Source organism: Saimiri boliviensis, chromosome 7, assembly GCF_048565385.1.
Source record: "Saimiri boliviensis isolate mSaiBol1 chromosome 7, mSaiBol1.pri, whole genome shotgun sequence".
Lineage (NCBI taxonomy): Eukaryota > Metazoa > Chordata > Mammalia > Primates > Cebidae > Saimiri > Saimiri boliviensis.
In genome coordinates this window covers 92,273,697-92,296,182 of record NC_133455.1, presented here as the reverse complement: position 1 = coordinate 92,296,182, position 22,486 = coordinate 92,273,697, and the positions used below count along the sequence as shown (strand labels likewise).

The window sequence follows — 22,486 nt, the reverse complement described above, 5'->3', positions numbered from 1 at the left end:
CCAAGGAGCACGTGTGTCCTGCTTTTCCCACACCCATCTGCCCGACCCAGCCTTTCAGGGGCTCCTGAACGGCCAGGCTGGGGCCCTCTTGTCACCCCCAGCTTGAGCTTGAATGCTCACCTCCACCTTATAGATGTTGGAGGGGTGGGCCCGCCGGCCGCAGCGCACCACCACTGTCTTGCAGCAGCTGTCGGGCACCCGGCGGCCCTCGGCCTCCCGCGACAGGATGTACGTGCTGCGCTGCCAGTCGGCTGAGCTGTTGCTTCCGCAGCACTTGAACTGGAGGCAGAGGCAGAGGCTGGAGGTGAGAGGCCTGTATAGGGTTCCAGGGCCACAGGATACATTATTGAAATACTAACCCAACCCCTGTTTGTCTGCCTGAACCATGGTTAGTATTTGTATCATGTGTTTTCCCTTCCCTTGCTTTGAGCAGACAGCAGGTCGCTCTAACACTCGTAGACTCAGTGCTAAACTGCAGAGGACACCTGCTTGCCAGCTTTTTTTTTTTTTCTGAGACATAGTCTCGCTTTGTCACCCAGGCTGGAGTGCAGTGGTGCAATCTTAGCTCACTGCAACCTCTGCCTCCTGGGTTCAAGCGATTCTCCTGCCTCAGCCTCCCAAGTAGCTGGGATTACAGGCACATGCTACCACACCTGGCTAATTTTTGTATTTTTAGTAGAGACGGAGTTTCACCATGTTGACCAGGATGGTCTCAATCTGTGGACCTCGTGATCTGCCTGCCTTGGCCTCCCAAAGTGCTGGGATTACAGGTGTGAGGCTTTTTAGCCACACAAGTCCTTTAAGGAGACTATGCTGGGTGCCTTGGGGGCAGGGCGGGTCTGCAAGGTGGGTCCCCAGAGAGTGAGGCTGTGTACCACTGGGTGACAGAGCCCAGGGTGGGGGTAAAACCACAAGGTGGGGGAGTTTCCTGGCCACTCAGGAGTCAGGACACGGGGACAGGGATCCCGCCTGGCTAGAGGCTCCCAGGCCCCTATTCAGGCTCTGACGTCTCAGAGCCCCAGTCAGCCCATGGCACTGGCAGACCAGGGTCAATCAGAGGGGCTGTCGTGAGTGCTAAGACCTGGGGCCGTCTGCACCACTCCAGAGCAGGGAAGTGCCAGCCCGTTGTAAAATGATTCCAAGACAGCGGACACTGGTTGCTTCTTGCCTTTCCCAGTTGTGGCACTGAGATTCAAAGCCCCTGCACAGGACAGAACAGGCTGCTGTGAGGCTGTCGCTGGTATGTGTCTGGGGATGCGAGGGGTAGAGGTATGTTTAGATCGACTCACAAGAGTTTGCTGGGCAGCTGCTATGTGCCTGGAGTGAAGAACCCTGAGTAAGGCATGGGGCCTAGTCTTGGGTAGCTCAGCATCCACTGTCATGCAGTAGGAGGTAATGGGGGGTTAGTGCTCTGTCCAGAGCCAGGAGAGAGCCACGGGTGAACAGGGGCCCCAGGAGTTGAGGAGAGCCTGACGGCACACAGACAGCGCAGAGACTCGCAAGGAGTCACAGGGGAACTGCGCATTCCACGTGACTCTGCCCATCTGTGCTGGTGCCGCCGGATGGCTGTGTCATTTGTAAAGTGTGGACAACAAAAGTACCCCCATGCCAGGCTGTTGTGAGGACTGAAAGAGGTGATTTACATAAAGCACTTAGAAGAGAGCCTGCCGCCCCGTCAGTGGTGAAGGAGAGACGCTTACTTCCACCATCACCATTGTGTGCATACAGCGTCGTGTGTCTCTGTCATTTACATCCACGTGGCACTGCTGGAGGGCACGATGCTGGCCCTGGCTCTGCAGCCACTGCTATCTCGGGGCTTGGTCTCCTGGCTGAGACGTGGCTTGGGGTTCTAAGTGTTCCTGCCCTATATGAGGGCCGTTTCTGCATGCACAGACGCCCTGAAGGTCTTCATCAGCGACCCAGCCTCCGCTCTTAGCTCTGCCTTTCCTCATCTGCCCCTAGCCCTGACCTGCCACTCCCATCCTCTTCACTTAATCAAACCCCACCTCTGCTCCATGGGGGCCTCCCCACCTCCCCTGCTCTCTCTTCTGAGGTCCAGCCTTGCACTGACTGCTGTGTGTCCAGCTTCTCCAAAGGCAGGGATCCTGACCTGTTCCTCTTTTTCCAGCACAGTTCCTCACGGGTGAGGCCCAGCGGGTGGAGTGCACACTTAGTTTTGCGCAAGGCTGACCAGGAGTGTGTGCTGCTTCACCTTGGTCCTGAGCTGAGCCCATGGGTGGGAGTGTGCCTGTGGGCATGCACTTGCGTGTACATGCGGGTCGCAGGCCGCTATTTCAGAGAAGAGACTCCTCCATGCAGCCCCCATTGGGAGCTGGGCCAGAGTCTTGGAGAGATGGGAGGGGCCTTCTAGCTGAGCCATGATGCCCCTGGGACTCAGAGCTTGGCACTTCTACTTCCTCTACTTGCCTGATGTTCCCGGGGGGCAAGATCAAGGCCTCAGGTCTAGGGAGTGGGGGTGAGGAGTGGGGTGGCAGAGAGAACGGGGACCAGAGTGGGCAGGGGGTGCTGCCTTGAATTTTCTGACATGAACACTTCTGGATCCCAAGCAGTGCCGTCCAGGAGAACGTTCCGCAGTGAAGGCAGCATCCTACATCTATCTGTGCTGTCCAATCGGAGCTCACTGGACACGTGGGCTAATGAGCACTGGAAATGCAGTTGTTGGGACTGAGGAATTGAATGTTATATTTAACCGAGCTGGAAACAGCCACATGTGGGTGGTGGTGGCTGCCGTATTGGACAGGACAGCTCTGAGGTTCATTTGCTTGTGTCCCCTGTGTCTGGTCAGGCCAGTGGGTGTCCCTGGAGGGATTTGCTGCGACTCTTCTTGGAAAGGAGAAGACCTTTCTGTCCCCCAGCATTCTGCCTGACGGCTTGCACTGGAAGGTTTTGGGACAGCGTAACTGAAATTCCTCTGCTGGTTACAGCTTACTCTTACGGAACCGCAGCAGCTAGCTCCCCAAGGAATGAGGAAGGCAGCCCCACGGATGGAAGCAGGCTAGAGAGGAGCTTCCTGGGCCAGATCCTGGCAGGAGATAGAGTTCTCCTGGTACAGACAGCTTTCCGGCCCCAGAGGCCCCAGAATGGGAAGGCAGCAGGGGTGGGGTCTGGAGGAGGTGGTCGGGAAGGAGAGGAACCGGGTACTTTTCATGGCGGGTGGGGACAGCTACAGATGTAATCATATTTAATGCTCATATGCCCTAAAGAGGCTTCATTTTTAGGATGTGACATCTGAAGCTCAGAGAGGAAAAGTAACTTGCCTAGGGTCACACAGACAGGAAAGAACAGAGTCAGTGTTTGAACCCATGTGGGCCTGGCCTTCAAGGCCATGTGGGGCATGGCTTACATCCTGCTGGAGCCGGTCTACTGAGGCGGTGATCTGCGTGGCTCCCAGCTGCCCGTAGTTCTTGGTCAGAGTCCGGTTCAAGTGCTGCTTTAGTTCGTCACTCAGCTGGGGAGGGTGGGAGTGAAGGCGCCATCAATGGGACCAGCCCCACCCCGCCCTGGCACCAGGCCCACTCCCAAACCTCCCCAGCTAATCCGAGAACACTGTGGACTGCAGAGGCTGCAGTGATGCAGAGGTTTCTCAGCAGTGGAAGGGACCATCAGCCAGAGACAGTGCAGAAGATGGCCACGGAGAGGAGGTTGCAAAAACCAGGCCCCTCTTTAGGGCAGAGGTGTGATGGGCAGAGCTGAGAGGCTGGGGAGACGGCTCAGGTAAAGGGTCACATCCAGAAGCAGGTGGGTGGCGGTGGTGAGGCCAGACATAGGGTGCTTTAAAATGTCTGTTGATCTTAACTGTGATCATGAGATGACACTGAAAATATTTATAATTGGGCTGGGTGTGGTGGCTCATGCCTGTAATCCCAGCATTTTGGGAGGCTGAGGCAGGTGGATCACCTGAGGGCAGGAGTTCGAGACCAGCCTGGCCAACATGGCAAACCCCGTCTCTACTAAAAAATACAAAAAAATAGGTGGGCGCAGCGACAGGCGCCTACAATCCCAGTTACTCAGGAGGCTGAGGCAGGAGAATCGCTTGAACCCAGGGGGCAGAGGTTTCAGTGAACTGAGATTGCGCCACTGCACTCTAGCCTGGGAGACAGAGCAAGACTCCATCTCAAAGAAAAAAAAAATTATAATTGTTACCCTGTGGGCATTATGCCAGCACTGGCTTGAAAAACCAGCAGGGTTGTACTGTTTCTACCGGCCAAACATTACCCCAGTCAGGACCTCAAATCTCCGATTCAGAGGGCTCAAGGGTGGGAGTGAATGGGACTCACTCCGTCCTGTCCAAGCCAGGCAGGCAAGGCCTGATCCTGCTCAGGGTCTGGCATGTGATCCTGGCCCAGGCCTTTCTTCTTGGATGTCTCTGACAGATGGATTCATCCTCTAAACCATCCTTGGAAGGGGAGAAGGATGAGCCAATGTCCCATGGGAAACCCCCGTCCCCAGCTCCCATGTGGAAGACATCAGCATCAACAGATGCAGCACAGAATTGCTGGAGCGGGGACCAGCAGCTGGGATGCAGATGTGTAGGGGGATTGCCGAGGCCTGGGAAACAGGACCACCCCTGTGCCTGCCTCAGCTTCCCTCATCACAATGCAAACCTCCCTACCCACACTGCTTCTTCAGGGCACTGACAGAGGATGCAGGAGGAGGAAATGTCACTTACCCTCTGGTAATACACATGGGCCAAGACCCCCGCCACCAGCTCAACCAGGAAGATGATGAGCAGCAGGCAGAAATACTAGGAGCAAGGAGAGAGGAGGGTCACCACTGGGATTGGTACGCTGCTGTGACAGATGTTTCCCTACGGTGGTGGGGGCGGTAGAGATACCTGCCGGGACCCCTATCATCCATACCATCTTCCTCCTGGCTGTACCAGCCTCACTGGCTGCCGGCACCAAGTTCCCCACTTACCCCTTCCCTCTTTGGTCTGCCGACAATTCAGTAATGCATCCACCCACCCAACAGGTATTAAATACCTGCTATATGCCAGATGCCAGGTAGTGTAAGACGACTATTGCTCTCAAAGTTATTGATGTTGGGAAGACAGACAAGTGATTGCAATGCTGTGTTACAAATGCAACTATGGGGTACGCTCTAGAAATGGTGGGAGGCTCCTGGTAGGGTGGGCAGTCAGAGAAGGCTTCCTGGAGGTAGTGACACCTAAGTAACATCTTTAAGGACTGAACAGGCATTTGCTAAGTGAAGGAGGGAAGCACATTCTAGGAAGAAGGGAGAACAAGTGAAAAGCCTGGAGCCTGCAGGAAGCATGGGGCATTTGCCTTCAGGGAGTAGAGAATGCTCATGTAGCTGGAGTGCAGGGACCAGGGTGGACTGCAGCAACCGAGCCTCACAAAAAAGGCAATCAGAGGTCCAGGGAAGGCAGGCGATTCCTGTGTTGTCTTTCAGCCCCAATGCCCATTTCCCGTCCCTCATGCCCCTGCAGGGGTTCTCATTTCTGCTCCCCTACTCACAGCCCTGCTGCTGCTGCTGGCTTCCCGGCCCTGCACTCAAGTGTGACCTGTAGGAGGACGCGGGCCGTGCTTCCTTCTCAGTCCCCCACTGGCTTGCACAGTCAGGGAGGCTCCTGGGACCCTGCCCGACCAACTCTGCTTGCAGGAGCAACAGGTCTAGAAGGCACGTTGGGCCTCCCTTTCTCCCCACCCTGGAAGAGCAGGGATGAAGCCGGCTACAGGCAGCCACAGAGCTCCCAGGCAGGGACAAGGGAAGAGACGAGAGGAGGAGCACTGCTGATCCAAATTGGCCCCACTGTGGGGAAGCTCAGCCCGACTCATGAGCACCTCCGACCCGGGCTGCCCCAGCACTGCCTGCCCACCCGGCCACAGCAGGGCAGCTACCCATGGTCCCTGGGATGGCTGGATTCTAAGGAAGACTCAGCCTGTGGGTGAGACTGAGACCCTAGGGCTCACTCAGCAGGCAAAGGAGTGTGGGCAGGAGGGATATGGTGGTGGGTGGTGGTGGTGTCCAGGGCAGACAGGGGCTGCTGGGCATTTAAGGGGGAATGCTTATTCCTGGGCCCATGGGCCTCGCCCAACCATCTCCTGCACCACTCAGCAGTGAGCCTGGCATGGGCAGGGATTAAGGAATACAGGGGAGGGGCCATTTCTTTTCACAGGGAGAGAACTGTGGCCTGAGAGCAAGGCTTCCTTTCAAAAGAAGTGAATTGCCCGCCTCCTCATTACAATTTTGTTGTGTCCTATAGTCTCCCAGAGCCAGGGACACAGGGAGACTTTCCAGTCTCAGAATAACAGCGTCAGGCCTAGCCCCATCGTTTATGGGGCCTGGGCCAAGAGCACAAAAGCAAGGTTCCTGCCCCTTCGTTTCCTACCTCAGGCTCTTCGCTGCACCAAGGAAAACCTCCAGCCGAGAGCCCTGTCCGCCCCTCCCCAGGGTCAGATGCCTGTTGGCCAGGGGTGTGAAGAGGGCTGGGTGAGGTGCAGGCTAGAGGCACACGTGCCAGGGGTCTAGTCAGCCTCAGGACATGCTTGCAGGTGCTGTATGCAGGCGCAGGTCTTCTGGACAGAGAACTCAAGCTCCTGGGTCCCCGCTAGGAGGTCAGGAAGTGGGGAAGGGAGGTGCAGATTCCACAAGGGCACATTCCCTCCGCCCTACGGACTTTCCACTCCCTGGTGGGGAGTGTGGATGGAGGAGGGCCCCAGGCCAGGGCCCTGGGTCTGTGTGCGGTACTGAGTGGCATACAGGGTAAGCTGAGGCAGGAGGCTGAAGTGAGGGTCTGTGGATGGTCCCTCTGCTTGAGGAGCCTCTGGGAAGCAGGGCCTGACACTAAGGAAGGCTGGGGGAAATGTCTGTGAACTTGGGTCGGGTCCAGGCTCTACCACATGCTGGCTCTAGCTGGGTGGCTGCTAACGCTTTGGTGCAAATTAGAAAAATGTGGCTCAGCAAGAATTGCATGGGCTGGATTTCAGCCTTCTCTGGTCCCCTCAGGTAGGATGCAAACTTTAGGGCCAACGAGGACCGAACAAGAGGGGAAATGTGCTTTCCAGTGATCTGACCCGCCTCCTGCCTTCCCAGAGCTCCAGGTAGCACAGCATGTGGGGTGTGGTCCTTGTCAGCCAGTGGCAGGCACAGCCAGCCCATGCCAGGTGTGGTCCCCCTGTGAGCCGCTCGGCCCATCAGACAAAACATGGCTACACGTTCACCCTGACCCCACCCAGAAGGCCCTCCCCTGCCACACGCTGCTGGGCCCTGCAGCTCCTCTCTGACATGCGTGCCCCTCCTGCCTACTCCAAACTTCCCTCCACCACCCCCAACTACGATGCTGAGGCCAACTCCCTCCCACTGCACAGGACCTGAAGGGACTGATGCTAGTCAATCCTAGAGCCCACTGGGGCATGGGAGGAAGAGGTGATGGAGCGCCCCTAACTGACAGGAACACCCAGGCTGCTGGCAGCTAGGAGGGCCCATCCTGGCATCTCAACATCTTCCTTCTCTCCATCGCCACCGTGGGCTGAGTCAGGCCCACAGGATACTCCTGGATAGCTGGCCGTGTCATGCCGCTTCTTGGGGTAAGTCACTGCCCCAGTTGCTATTAAAGGCAGGGTGGGGAACGGGGAGGATGGGCAGGCAGAGATACTGAACTTTGCCCCTTGGTTTAGTGGCTGGCTAAGGCAGTACATGCTATCCTACAGGCCTGTTCGGAGGCATCAAACAGGCTCTGACCTGCTGGAGTGGTCGGGAGGAGGGGAGGGGGCTCGGCAGGGGCGGTGGATTGTGGGGATAGCCCGCTCCAGCTTGAGTGTGTAAAGGTGCCTGGGAGGGGAGTGAGGGCTGGCCTGGGGCTTCGAGGGGACTAAGGCTGGGTGCTGGTGGGCACAGGTGCTGGCTCCAGGCAGCAGCTTCCACAGCAGGGAGGCTGCAGGTATGTGCCTCACCTGGGCAGGTGTGTGACGGACCCAGGAGGCAGGTGAGACTGGCCCAGATCATCAAGATGCTAGTGCTTCAGCTGGGGGAGGTCATGGGCTCTGACAGACCCCTCACCCCTGCCCTGCCACTTTACCCAGGCTTTCCTGACTCCCTGGGTCTGGCGGGATCATCTCAGGGCCCCTGTAGCCCACGCTGGCTCTGTGTGCAAAGCTGCGAAGTGTTCCTGGCATTGCTACACACAGTTCTCTTCACACAGGCCGAGCGTCCAGCCTTCAGGCCTTTGCCCTGCCTGTCCCTCTGCCTGGAATGCAGGGGCCTACCTGTCCTTCCATACCTGGCTTGGCTCAGTCATGGCTCCACCAGGCCATCCTTGGGCGGGAGCACCTGCCACTCCCTGCCGTCGGAATGCCTGCTGCGCGTGTCTGCTGTCTCCTGACACCTGCACTCTCTGCTTTGCGTCTTCTCTCCTCAGCTGGACTGGGCTTCACCTCTCTGTCCCTCCCCTGCCTGCTGTGCGGTTCCTCTGTGAAGGTCATCACTGCACGAGAGACACAACTTTCCTCTCTGCTCTGTAGCAGCACTTTTGCTACAGGTGTTACCACTCTGTCCCCTAGAACTATGAGCTTCGAGGGAACAGGGACTGCATCTGAGGTTGCTTCTGGCTCCTCCACAGTGCCTGGTATGGTGCTGGGGCTAGACACGTGCTTGGCAGACATCCCCTGATTAAGACGCAGCAGTGTACTTTCTAACAGAGTATACCTATAAGACAGCAGGAACCAGCTGGAGCATGCCAGCCCCATGCTGGGGACAGTAGCTTCATCCTTTTCTGATCTGAGAGTAGCACAGAACAATTACCGTAGTTAAATTTGCACCAGTGGTCCTCAGCCTGGCACAATTTTGCACCCAGTGGGTATCTGGCAAAAGGAGAATCTAGAGGGTCAAGGCCTGGATGCTAAGCCTCCCACTGGGCGCAGGGCAGTCTCCTGCAGTGAAGAATGATCTGGCCCAAAATGCCAGTAGTGCCGAGGTTGCAAAATCCTGGGTCACACATTTACCTTCAGGTTCTCAGGCTGATGCTGAGACTTGATTTGCTTATGTTTCACTCTTGTTGCCCAGGCTGGAGTGCAATGGCATGATCTTGGGGGCAACCTCCGCCTCCCGAGTTCAAGCAATTCTCCTGCCTCAGTCTTCTGAGTAGTTGGGATTACAGGTGCCTGCCACCACGCTCGGTTAATTTTTTGTATTTTTAGTAGAGATGAGGTTTCACCATGACGGTCAGGCTGGTCTTGAACTCCTGAACTCAGGTGATCTGCCTGCCTTGGCCTCCCAAAGTGCTGGGATTACAGCTGTGAGCCACTGCACCCATCCCCAAGGAATGTTACCTAGCTCCCGAAGAGCTGGAAACAAACATGGATAGAAGCTTGTGTAGCACTGTACCTGCCTGGGAGGGCAGGAGGCAGGAGGCTGCTGGCCTCGACACAAGGAAGGATCAGGGAAGCCCATATTGCTTCAGCTCACATCCCCATGGGACCCAGGGGCTGGAATTCCATGAGGCCAGGCATATCCCAAGAGTTCTGAATGCTTCCTTAGGGACCATCTGTTTTCTGAAGCAGCCGTGGATTCCTCCAGTTGCCTCAATGAGCTGATAAGGGGTGTGATGCCATAAGGTTTGTGTAAGGGGTTGACTCCAGGAAGCATGAAGAAGGTTCTGGAAATACTCTTTGCTGTCTTTAAGTTGGGTTTGGTGTTTTTTGAATTAGTATACAAAACTCAGTAATAATAAATTCTCAGATAGCCCATATTTCCATGTAGTTAGAATTCACTGGACCTCATGCTATCCTGTTTTCCCAGCTCACTGTGCCAGGGAGGGCCCACCCTCCACCAACACAGCCCAGAATTCTCTGCAGGGAGCCCCCAGAATCACCGGCCCATGGCTTAGGAGGCAATACCCCAACTCAGGGTGGGCTGGCCTTGCTTCTCAAAACTTAGTAGAGGAGCAGAGGGCATGCAGGTTTTCTGTAGTGGAAGCAATAGACAGGCATCCCTTCCAGCAAAAGCAACAAAACCAGCCCTTCCTTGGCAGAGGCAGGGCCTTACTCATCTGTGCAGCCTGGCACATGGTTCCCACATGCAGCAGTAACAGCCCACGTGTACAAGCTCTCCACGTGCCAGCCCCTCTCGCAAGCATGTCTGTTCCACCCTCGGAGGTGAGTACTAAGCATTGCTCATCACATTGCCACGTGGGCACGAGCATCAGCCTCGCTTCACAGATGAGGACAGGAGCCTAGAGAAGCTAAGTAGCTTGCTGGAGGTCACACAGCAAGTACGCGGTGAGTGGGGAACAGCACCTGTGCTCGGGCCTGCTGTGTGGTGCCGTCCCCACTAAATGGAGGCGGGCTGGACGGATGCGCTCACTGGGCTTGCTTAGGGTGGATCCAGCATTTTAGGCTAGGTCTGCTTCAGGTGAACACAAGAGTGTCAGTGCTCCCCCGCAAAGGACAGGGTATCAGGAGAGGTGAGGCATGAGTAGGTGAAGACAGAGGGAATAGAGGGAAGCCCTACCTCGGTGCGTAAGCATCCATCACTGCCCTGTGGTCAGTCCCCTTCTAGCTGCCCTGGGCACCACTGGGGCAGGCAAGAGATGTTCCCAGTGGTCCCTCCCCAAGGCAGCTGGCCTTCCTCTTTGTCAAGAATGGCACAAGGGCATCTTTTGCCTGCTTCTCCCTGCTCCTCCACCCCGTGGTCCATCCTAGGTTCATGACCACGGATTCTAGTGCCTGTCTCTGCCCCCTCTGCCCTTCACTTTATTCAACCCCATCTGCTCTTACCTCAGAAGCTAGTCACTGTTGTACAGGCCTGTGAAACACTCCTGTGTGTGCACACAGAGCTGTGCACAGCGAAGCCTCCAGCCTCTGTGCCTTTTGCTCTCGCTGTTCCTCCTGTCTGGAATTCCCTGCCACGACCCCATCTGTGTTCTATTTATCGGCTGCTCAGCCACCCACACTCAGCTTAGGCACAGCCTTCATGCAGCCCTCCCTGAGCCAGAAGTTTCTGAGCATGGTCTCATTGCTAGCATCCTTGTTTCTGAGCCTCCCTCTGACTCTGGCGCCTCTCTGCTTATCTTGCCCCCTGGGCCTGTGTAGAGGCTGATCCCTGCTAGCCCTCCTGGCTCTGATCTGTATCTCGTTCTGCCTTCATGGCTCCTATGCCCTTGATGTGACTGAACCTTCCCCACTGATCTCCAGCCCCACTGTGGTTTCTGTGACTGGTCTGCCCCTGCAGATCCAGGGTTGTCAGTCCTTCCAAAAGCGACTCCCTATGCCTGGTCTGATGGAAACAGATAATGAGAATTCCAAAGAAAGCTCCTGTAGCATCTGCCCCAGAGCCCTCAGTAAGAACTATCCCATTTCAAAATATGCCAAAGTAGGGTAGCGTGTTAAGCATAGAATGAGATCCAAACATTCATCTTTCCCCCTGTACCAAAGTGATTTTATTTCCCATTAATTCTTTAATGGGACAGTTTGAACTAGAAGCAAAATTAGATACTTTCTAAAACTACAGATCCGAAGTGAAGCTAGAACAGCATAGCACTCTCTGAACCAAACCAATTTTTTTTTTTTTTTTTTTTTTTTTTTTTTAGCATGAGGCATCGCAGGAAATATGCAGAAATATTTCACTGTGACATTAAGGTGAGTGATTAAAAATTGAGTCCTTTGCCGGGCGCGGTGGCTCAAGCCTGTAATCCCAGCACTTTGGGAGGCCGAGGCGGGTGGATCACGAGGTCGAGAGATCGAGACCATCCTGGTCAACGTGGTGAAACCCCGTCTCTACTAAAAATACAAAAAATTAGCTGGGCATGGTGGCGCGTGCCTGTAGTCCCAGCTACTCAGGAGGCTGAGGCAGGAGAATTGCTTGAACCCAGGAGGCGGAGGTTGCAGTGAGCCGAGATCGTGCCATTGCACTCCAGCCTGGGTAACAAGAGCAAAACTCCGTCTCAAAAAAAAAAAAAAAAAAAAAAAAAAAATTGAGCCCTTTTTTTTTTTTTTTTTTTTGCGATAGGGTCTTACTTTGCCACCCTGGCTAGAGTGCAGTGGTACAATCACGGCTCACTGTAGTCTCAAACTCCTGGGCTCAAGTGATCATCCTATCTCCTAAGTAGCTGGGACTACAGGTGAATACTGCCATGCCTGGCTAATTAAAAAAAATTTTTTTTTCGTAAGATGGGGTCTCACCATGTTGCTCAGGCTGGTCTTGAACTCCTGGCCTCAAGCAATCCTCCCAGCCTGGCCTCCAAAAGGCTAGGGTTATAAGCATGAGCCACCATGCCCCCTGCCAGAAATTGAGTGTTTCGTTGGACTTACATCATGTGGGGGCAAGCTGAGCCCCAGATAGAGATTTTGGGGGCAGATTCACTGGTGCATAAGAGACAGGGCAGCTTAGCGTCTCTAAGGTAAGTTTGAAGAACTTTATAAAATTTGGAATTTCAAAATTTCTCCATTGGATTAATTCTGCCACAAAGAAGGGGGCTTCACTGAAGCATTCCTTTTCTGTATGTCCAACCATTCTGCATAGAGATAGTCAGGATTTGTGAAGCTTCCTGCCAAGCCACAGCCAGACAGTCAAGGCAGTCCAGGCAGGTTGGGATGAGAGGGAGGTACTAGCTATTCTCAGAACAGGGTGGCAACAGCCAAAGAAAACCCAAGACGCTGCCAAGGTTAAGTTGCAGGGAGGAGCGCCCAGCCTGAGGCTCCCAGCTGGCTGTGTGTGTGAGAAGATTACAGAGGAAGCCAGAGGGAGGGTCAGGGAGCTCGGAACCACCGCCAAACTGGAAAAGTGAAGCCAGCTGTTTCAGCGGCAATAATCTCAGGGTGAATTGTTTTCTGGCAATTAACCATTAACTGCAGTCAGCTCTGAGGTGCAGCTGCCCGCCCGTTTGTGCAGAGAAGAGAAGATGTGGATTTGGGAGCCTTCAGCCACTCCTGTCACTGTTACACGGATGGAGGTAACATCTACCCCTCCTGGCCCCAGCCCAGGGCTCAACGCCTGGGTCATCCAGCTGCAACCATGCCGGCAGTTGGTATTCAGCCATTCCACCTGGAATGGCTGTACAGTGAGGGTTCAAGCGTGTGCTCTGGCCAATGTCCAACACTGACATGTGGTTCTTGGAGCAGAAAAGGGGGCCAGGGCGGGGGTGAAGAGAGCTGGTGGGCAGAGTGAGAGCAGCTGGAAGAGGCAGGGAGGGAAAAAAGCTGGGTCTCAGGGAGGCAGCAAGTCTTCTAGAGGCACATCAAGAAAATGAGCCCTTCAGTGTCCCAGCCCAAATGTTGGGGGTCTAAGGGGATCACACTGTGTGTGTTCCGGGGGGTGGAGAGGGTCCTAGTGGGAGAACACAGTTCCAGAACTGCAAGCCAGAGACAGGCATCTACTAGGCTTCAAGCCAGGATTACCGAGAGCCCAGTCTGAACAGGCTGAGCGAGAGCAGCACCCAGAGTGGGCAGCAGGGCCTGGCCAGCTGGCTGGGGAAATGAGGGCCAGAGCCCCCATAGGGAGACACGGCCCAGGGAACTCAGGATGCAGGTGTCCAGTGGATTCAGGCATGAGGAAAGTGACCAATTGCCACCTCCTCCCCGCACCCTGGAAGGACCCAGACTTTCCCTCTGGCTGTGCTCTTGCAGGCTGTGGGAGAGACAGTACTGCCTGCAGGCACCTGTGCAAGGGGCAAGGGTAGGACAAAGGGCAGTGGCAGGGACCCCAGGACAGGGCTGGAGATGGGTCCCTAGCAGTGGTAATTAATTCTAGGACAAGACTGGCTATGGGTAGAAAGGGAAGGCTCCCAAGGACGAGGAGGAGACAGCAGGCTCCAGGGAACAGGGAAGCCTGGAAGTTAGAGAAAGCCCAGAGAGCTCAGAGCCTCTGACCGAATCCGATACAAATTTAAATCACCTACGTGGCCCTTTGCCTTTTAATACAGGCACCTCGTGTTCCTCATTAGACTCTAAGCCTAGGACTGGGTCAGAGTCCCTTTTTCCCTCCTTTCCTTCTCACCCTGCCTTCTGTCCAGCAGAGCAGGACATGCCAGGAATGTGCTAGAAATACTTGTGGATGTTGATGAATTAGGCAGTCCCATCAATGCAATATGGAGCATCCATTGCAGAAAATTGGAGGAAGGTGGTGGTGGAAGCTAATTGGCCATAGAACCACCCCGTGGAGAAAATGCTGCTGGATTGCGGTGATCAGGCACACCTGCTGCAGCCCGAGATGGGTGGATGTCCACACAGACCTTATGAGTCTCTTGAGTGGCCAGCTCTTAGGGATGTTTGTATCCTGCTTCCCAAGGAGCCTTCAGGGTTCTGAGGCCACCTGGTCCATTTCCTGCCTGCACTGCATAAGCCATGGTGGATGAGGAAAGGCTTATGCTGGAGAGGGGATGGGGCTCCCCAAGCCTTGGCCGTAGAATGCTCCCTTCTACTGCATGGTGGGGGCAGCTGACTCAAAGGTTAAAGAGCCATCAAATGGACGAGGCAAGGCCCACCCTGGAGCTCAGTGGCTGGTGGAACAACACGACAGACCGGGCAGGTAAGAAAATGGGCCAGGGAGGACACAGTCCAATTCACCCCACCCTGAACTTCCCACCAGCACCAGACTTCAGAGGATGTGGCCCAACTCAGGCTGCAGGGCCCCAGGAGCCACAGGACTCAGAATAACCCTTATTTATTTAGGTTCCTTCTTCAGGGAGCTTGGTCATGGTGATGGCAGTGGTGATATGAATGTTCATTAGAGCCACATTTTTACCTTCTTTTTATAATGTGGTGACTCGCTTCCTAAGACCTGACAATACAACTTCATTATCCTCACATCAGCCTGTATAAAACGGCAACACGAGGAGGCAGGCAGAGGCTGAGTGACTTGCCCCAGGTCCCAGAGCAAGCTGAGCAAGCTACGCGAAAACCAGCTTCTGAGCCCAAGCCCAGATATTTTCGCCTTTGATTGTGGACCTTAGTGCCCTGGTTGACCAAGTCTTGGCCTATTTGATGGAGGTAAGGCAATGCTGGATCCCCTTGTTTTCAGAAATTGGTTTTTTTAACTTTTTACTTTTTAATCCATTCCCTAAATAGAAAAGAACCCCCAATAAAGACCCAGTTTAGTCTGAATCATCCACCATGATCTTCATTTGGCTTAAAATATAAAAGTTTTCAGGGCCCCTATTCAAAACTCTAAAAAGATCCCTCTCTTTTGATGTAGGTGGCCTCTGTCCTGGTCATTGGCCTTAGGCTCAGATGGCCTGAATTATCTCTCTCATGCAGTCTTTGCTAAACAAGATCTGGTGTGAATAATTTAAGCCCCGTTCTTGTCCCTGCTCAGCAGATTTCCAATATCAAGCTGATCATCATTTCGGTACCAGCAGGGATGTGCTATTTCTGTCCCTGACGGCCACTTCCTTCTTGGAAAGTGACCCTGAGGTGCTGCAGATGAGCTAGGAGGAAGGGTTGTGCCAGGACAGACGTTGTGCCTGAGTGGAAGCCGGATGGTCCCCTTCTGGGTCATTCCTTGGTAACTCCTCCCCGACTCCTGATTCAAGGTAGATGCACATCATTCAGATGCCTGGTCTTTCACCTTTCCCTCTCCTCTGGGACCGCTTTGTCTAGTGATAGACTCACTGCCCTTCTCCGTTGGAGCTTCCCTCACCTGTCAGCTGATTCAAGATTTTAAATGGAAGTTAGACATGGAGGGGACAAACTGAAACCGAGAAGGAACTGCTAAGAGCCCTACAGCACTTTTACACTGCCTTAACCACACCACTGGACTCTAAACGGGAGCCTGGGTTTAAACAGTCCTACTATGTGAGCGCAAGAAAGGTAATAGGTTAACCTTCTTGGTTTAAACAATCAAGTGCTTGATGCTTCAGGGGCTGCTGTGCCGGGATGTGGATTAGTCAGGATCTCCTGCTTTACCTCCTGCTCTGTCCTTGGGCCGGTTCCGTCATGGGTTCTTTCACAGAGGGGCAGAGAAAGCAAAGAAAGCAGATTCTTGGCCATGGAGTTTGCTGTTTGCTAGCGCCCTGCAGAGATGCCTGTCTCCACAGTCCTGTGTTGGTGGCTGAGCGCATGTGTGTGTGCATAGGCATGTGTGCGCATGAATGTGTGTGTGCATGCACACTTTTTTCCTGACCAGAGTTTCAAGCTGTTGCCTCCCTGATGTGTCTGTTTAGTGACTTAGACTAGAGAGATCATCAGTTCTGTGTGGGATGGGAGTGAACACAGGCAGGTCTCTATAGAAGGGGGTAAAGTGGAACTGAAAAGAAGCAGGGAATCTTGCACCATCCTGTCCAACAGCTGCTGTGCCCCAGCCATGCCTCAAGCCCCAGAGGGATGACAAGGCTCACTGCTGACGCCCCGAAGTGCAGAAGGGTATGGTAAGAGGTGCCCAGCCCAGCCTTTAGGCAAACACAAGGCCCTGGCCTTCACCGCCCTCACTGCCTCTCCACATCCCTCCTGCACGCCCCGGCACAGGGCTTGGTTCCCTCTGGGCAGTTCATCCAGACTAAGTGACAGTCAGGTTGAGAGGCAGAGGCCAAAGACTCATTCTTCATGGATCAGCCTGGATGGCAGGACAGATTTCATGAATGGATGGTGTAAGAGGAAGCAAGGAATGGGAGGCTGTGTTCAGTGGCTTGGAGAGCACAGTGTGGTCAGGTGCTAAAGCTTAGGCTTCCCATCTGGCCTTTGAGATGACCAAGGCTAAGAGCTCCTATGATTACACTCTTCTCCAAAACATCTGATAAATCTGAGTGTCTCCCACTAATGCCTGGGTGACCCACCCACTCATCCAGCCAGTGTCTTTCAGCTGGTAACCTTTGAATGGAGCACTGAACTCTGATCCTCAAGTTCCCTTCTAAACTGAATATGCTCTGACCCAGGTGTGCTGCTCTTTCCTTACTATAATGGGAGCAAGGAGGCACTTGGATGCCTGAGGCTTCTAGGGTCCCCCCAACACGCCCTTGATCCTGCCTTAGGGTTCTGAGCTAGGTGCCGCAGGGAGCCCTCCCTTGTGACCAGCCAGACCTCTGAAAGCTACCGCTCCAGGAAGAGCTCTGCAGAGATGGAGAGCGGGGTGTGCCCTGCACACATCCTCCCCCTTGGCCTCTGGTCCCTCTGCCTCCCAACAGGCTTGGCCTCCCCAGGGAAGCAGACTCTTGGAGGTGATTCCAACGGACTGCAACACACAGTCCAGCTCCAGCCATTACTTGCTCTATATCTCAGCCAGTTTCCTTAACTGGAGAATGGGGGTGAATATGACCTCTTTGGACACAGAAGAGTGTGGTGGGTCTGAGTGTGGGCTTGGAAGCAGACCACATGCTGCTCATCAGCAGTGTGTATCATGCATTTTAAAACTTTGCATTTTCCTGCTGCCTCCACATCCCTGTATATGTGGGCTGTGTGCACCTGCTGGGGTGACCAGGTGCACCAGTGTGATAGGGCTGGCACTGCTACAAGTTCCCCTTGCTACCCTCCCCTGTGACCCAGTGAAATTCAAATGCACCAGTGGACTCTCCTGCCTTTTCTTATGGCTCCACCATGACCCCCAGTGAAAGGGTCTCACCCACTCCCTGTGCCCTGCCTGCTTGGTAGAGCCCTGGTCTTTGGCTCGCCCCCCTCCCCCCGCCCAGTGGGGTGTGCAGTGAATCTATCTAGGACAGGGGTGTCTGATCTTTTGGCTTCCCTAGGCCACACATAAAATATACTAATGATAGCTCATGAGCTAAAAAAAAAAAATCCCCCCAAAATCTCAACGTTTTGAGAAAGTTTACAGATTTGTGTTGGGCTGCATTCAAAGCCATCCTGGGCTGCATGGGCCACGGGTTGGACAAGCAAGGTCTAGGACCTGAGAGTCTGATAAACTCTGCTGTCCTGTGCCTCTCCTGTGACCCCTCTATGGCCACACCTGACTGACCATCACCTAAAGGAACACAACTGCCAGGTGACTCTGGTCAAATTGCTTCGCCCACCTCTGCTCTCAGTTTCCTCCCCGTCCATACACATAATAAGAGTTGCTGGGCTGGGCGCAGCGGCTCATGCCTGTAATCACAGCACTTTCGGAGGCTGAGGCAGGTGGATCATGAGGTCAGGAATTCGAGACCAACTTGGCCAACATGGTGAAACCCTGTCTCTACTAAAAATACAAAAAAGTTAGCTGGGCGTGGTGGCAAGCACCTATAATCTCAGCCCCTCAGGAGGCTGAGGCACAGAATTGCTTGAACCTGGGAGGTGGAAGTTGTAGTGAGCCGAGATTGTGCCACTGCACTCCAGCCTAGGTGACAGAATGAGGCTCTGTCTCAAAAAAGTTGCTGCTCTCTGGGGCGGGGCACAGACTGAATGAGTTGATGTGCAGGAATGTTGAGCACAGTGCTTGCTCCGCACAGTTGAGATTACCAGGACTTTGCAGGTTGCTGTAGCGAGGATAGAGCAAGGTGGCTCTAGAGAATGGTGGTCATTTGTGTCCTAATTGGGCTTGGGGAGGAACGCAGGGCCTGTTTCCCAGTGCTGCAGCGGGACCACTGGCCTTTACTGACTCCACAGAACCAGGATGGATGGCTCTAGGTCAGAAGGAAGGCGCTTGGTGAGGGCTTCTGAATTCCTTCTTGTGTTGTCCAGAGGTTAGTCTTGTCCTCCCTCAACAAGATGACCCGACGGAAGGAGGCAGGTAAGAGCACACGGCTCAACAGCCTGCTCATGGGCAGACCTCCGGGTTCAGGGCCAGAGGCTCAGCCTGAAGCCTGAGGCCAAGCTGAAGGCCCTGCTTGCTACGGGGTGCAGAGCCGGCCAGGACAGACAGGCTTGCCAACACTGCAGAGGGAAGGGTCTCTCTCTCTGGGCCCAACTGTACTGGTCCCCGTAAGCCTTAGACCCCATAAGGGCTGGTCAGTGCCACACAGAGGGAACACCCCCAGGCTGCGCCACACGCCTGGTTTTACTGAGTCACATCACATGCCTTTGTCCAGATACGTCAGTCAGATCTGGGATGTGCCACGTGGCTCTCAAGGGCCTCGGCTGACCGACTGCATCACCCTGCTGGAAATCCTCACGGTAGGCCCCATGTAGGGGTAGCTGGTGGCGTGACTGGCTCTCAGCACACCTGTCCCACCTGCTAGAAAAGAGCTCAAAACCCATACTCTGGGGGCCTTCACTTTAGGAGACAAATCAACCCGTGGGAACACATAAGCCTAATTTAGATTCTAACTCAAACGTAAATACAACAACAATGGTTTGTGGGTCAACTGGGAAGATGTGAAACTTCCTGGTTATTTTATGATATTAAGGAATGACTTAACAGTTTTAAAGTGTGATAATGGTAATGTTATGTTTTCTAAAAGAGGGTCCTTAAGTTTTAGAGGTACACACTGAAACACTGACAGATGACAGGCTGTCGGGGACTGTTTCAGAATCCCCCTGGGGTTAGGAAGTGGGCAGGTGAGGGTGTGGCCAGAATCAGGACTGGCTCTGAGATGGTAAGTGTTGAGCTCTGGGTGACGGGAAGACAGAGCTTCATGAAAAGCCCTCTTTATTTGTGCATATCTTTGAAAGCAGCCATAATAAAATCTAGGAGGAGGAGGAGGAGGGAGGAGGGGAGCAGTGGGGAGGCGGAAGTAGGAGGAGGAGAAGGAAAAGGGATAAGGAGGAGGGGAAGGGTAGGTAGAGGAAGGAGAAGGAGTGGAGCAGGAAGAAGAGGAGATGAAGAAATGGAGGAAGGGGCCGAAGGAGAGTGGGAGGAGATGGAGATGGAGATGGAGATGGAGGTGTGGGGAAGGAGCTGCTGCTGCCGTGACCCAGAGGGCCCTGCTTGCTTAGGTCTAAGAACCTGGAGACCACAGCAAACAGGAGCCGCCACCCCGTCTCTGGCTCTCCCACAGCCTCAGCCCCTCTCATTCCAGGGCTGGGGTCCCTCTCGCTTGCTGGGAAGCCAACTGGGTGGTGCAGGGCTCCCCCTCCCTGTAGAGCATGGGGCAGGCACTGACCGTGGAGAGGCAGCCCTTCTGCTCCCGGAGGATGGCACCGAAGCCGAGGAAGCCGGTGGCCATGACAAGTGCGCCCGCGAAGATGAGGATGTAGGCGGAGGCGGCAAAGGTGCTGGAGGCCAGGACGCTGAGGTAGCCACTCTTCTCCACCAGGGTCCAGACGCCCACAGCCAGGACGGCTGCTCCCCCGACCTGCAGGACACCACCGAGTTAGAGCAGGGAGCTGGCGGGGGCCTTGGCAGCTGCCATTCAGTGCCCACAGGGTGCCAGGGTCTTCTCCTGCACTGGCTCATTCAGTCAATGGCATGGTTACCCAATTTTATAGATGAGGAAACTGAGGCTGAGAGAGGTTAGGAGACTTGTTCAAGGTAAGCAACCTGAAGAGCCAGGTTTTGAGTCCAGGTCTGTGAATTCAGTGCTTTTTACCGTGGTGGCCTATTGCGTATGAGGCCGGGGAGAGGACAGCAGTTTCAGGGTTGACCAACATATCTGAGACCCTTCACCTCCCAGCTCTTCACCACCCCAGCTCCTGCCACCCCCGGCTCCTCCCCACTCAGTGCACTTCCTCCCCCTGCCCTACTTCCTCAGTGGGGCTGGTTTGAGCAACACCCCTTGTTTAAACCTTATGTTTGCCAATTGGGGAAGCAGAGCTGGGCTTTTTATCCCTATTCTACAGAGGAAGAAACAGACCCACGGAGGAAAGGTAAATTGTCCAAGGTCTTGCCTGTAGTTGGGGGCAGGGGTAGAGGCAGGACGAGAACTCTGAGCCCAGGGCCTGCCCACTCAGTCACACTGCCTCTATGATCAAAGAGCCAGGCGGCTTGACAGGCTGGAGCTGCCTGGACTGCAGGAAGAGAAATTTTTTGCTGTCTGATTCCCTTTGGTCCTGAGAAGGGGGCAGGGATAGGACACTCCTGATTTGCAGATGGGGGGATGCCTCCTTAGAAACTGGAGTGCTTGGGAAATATAGCAGAGATGGCTCGACTTGCCTGGCTCTATTTGCAATGAAGCCAAGTAACTCTTTCTGTGACTCTTAGACCCAGCAGGGCATAATGTGTGTGTATGTACACACGCACAGAATCTTCAGGGTACCAGATGGGAAGTACTAGAGTGTTTGCCCAGGATTTGGGTACATGACCCCAGGACTCCTGACCCTCTCTGCCTTCTGCTCCTGGGAAGATGGCCTTCTGCCCGCTAGTCTCCCTGTCCCCATTTAAGGATGGGTCTCTTTCCTTTGATGGATGTCAGGTGCTTCCTCAAGGGGTCCTGGGTGTGCTCAAAGCTAGAGAAGTGCCCTGGGCTCTGTCCATGCCTCCCTGAGCCTTGTCACTGAGAGGAGCTCCCCATCTGCCCCAGGAAGACTCCACACAACCTACCCTGTCATTTCTTAGTTCTCTGTTCTGGGCAGTCACAGACATCTGTTGAGCAAGTGGACATGTATTTACCATTTTCTCTTCTGAGCTGGGCAACAGCTCTGTGAGTATGGGGCAGGGTGGCAGGGCACATTGTCTTTTGCAGATGAGGAAATTGAGGCTTGAAGAGAATCAGAATGTACCCAAGATGACACCATTAGAGTTTCAGAATTGAGACTCAAACCTACATATCCTGAGAACAAATCCAGGACTCTGTCCCCAGATCCCACTCCACTGATGCCCTCATCATCTCACTCCCCAGCTGGGGCTCAAGTCCTCCGCCTTCTCTGCCACCTGTCTTAGTTCCCACAGACTGGGCTGGGCCTGCTCCGCTACTTCGGCATCTTTAGTAGATGCTATTTCTTCAAAGTGCCATTTTACCTCCACTGGCACCTCCACCAGGTGGAAGGACACCATCAGGGCTATGGCAAACAGAATGGGAGCAGCTACCATACAGATTTCTTTAATGCCATGATGCACACATTTTTTCCCTCACATTTTAACATCTCTAAAATTGGGATGTATCTTATGACTGATAGTATTTTACAGTTATACTTGGCAGTAGTTTTTCTTAGTGGTACAAAAAACAGTAATGTATTGTACCACTGATGATATCTTAGATTCAGTGAAATCCTAGAATACAATAGGCTTTAAAATTCTCTGTGGGTATAGGTTACCTCATACAACCTCCTGACCAGTGAGGGATTTCCTGAGTTTGGGTCAACAAAATTGTGTAAAATGAGGGTTTGTAGCCAAATATCCTGTAAAGAATTCTTTCTTCCCCCTACAGCATGTCTGGAAGGCTTAGGTGAGGGTCCTAACTTTGTATAACTAGCGGGTGACCTAAACGTGGTCTTTTAACCTCTCTGGACCTCAGCTTCTTCATCTCTCAAATAAGGGAGTTGTATTAGACCAGTGGTTTCCAACCTCTAACCACTGGGAATCCCTTTGAGTACTTTTCCCTGTGGATCTAATGTTTTGAGGGCCTCCAACTCTCTCCCAGAGTGTTATGTCCTTAGGTAAGGAATGAGAAGGTTTCAGTCATTCGGGGGGCCTCCTGCTTGGGACATGGTCAGCTCTTTAGAAAACAAGCTTTCCTCTGGATCAGAAAATTAACGCTGCTCACTGTTGG

General features: G+C 54.0%; 1 protein-coding gene across 7 annotated transcripts in view; it reads right to left on the bottom strand.

Annotated features, from left to right (window-relative positions):
* TSPAN11 (tetraspanin 11) overlaps positions 1-22,486 on the bottom strand; it is an 81,278-nt gene that overhangs the window by 13,035 nt on the left and 45,757 nt on the right. For 6 of the 7 annotated variants that reach the window (XM_074403020.1, XM_039472371.2, XM_039472372.2 and 3 more), the window contains exons 3-6: positions 19,943-20,134; positions 4,691-4,765; positions 3,365-3,469; positions 121-279 (exon numbers count right to left, since the gene is read on the bottom strand). In XM_074403020.1, coding sequence (XP_074259121.1) covers positions 121-279; positions 3,365-3,469; positions 4,691-4,765; positions 19,943-20,134 — 531 coding nt within the window. Of the gene's footprint in view, positions 1-120; positions 314-3,364; positions 3,470-4,690; positions 4,766-19,942; positions 20,135-22,486 lie in introns of all 7 variants that reach the window. The other variant, XM_039472373.2, reaches the window with a different exon arrangement.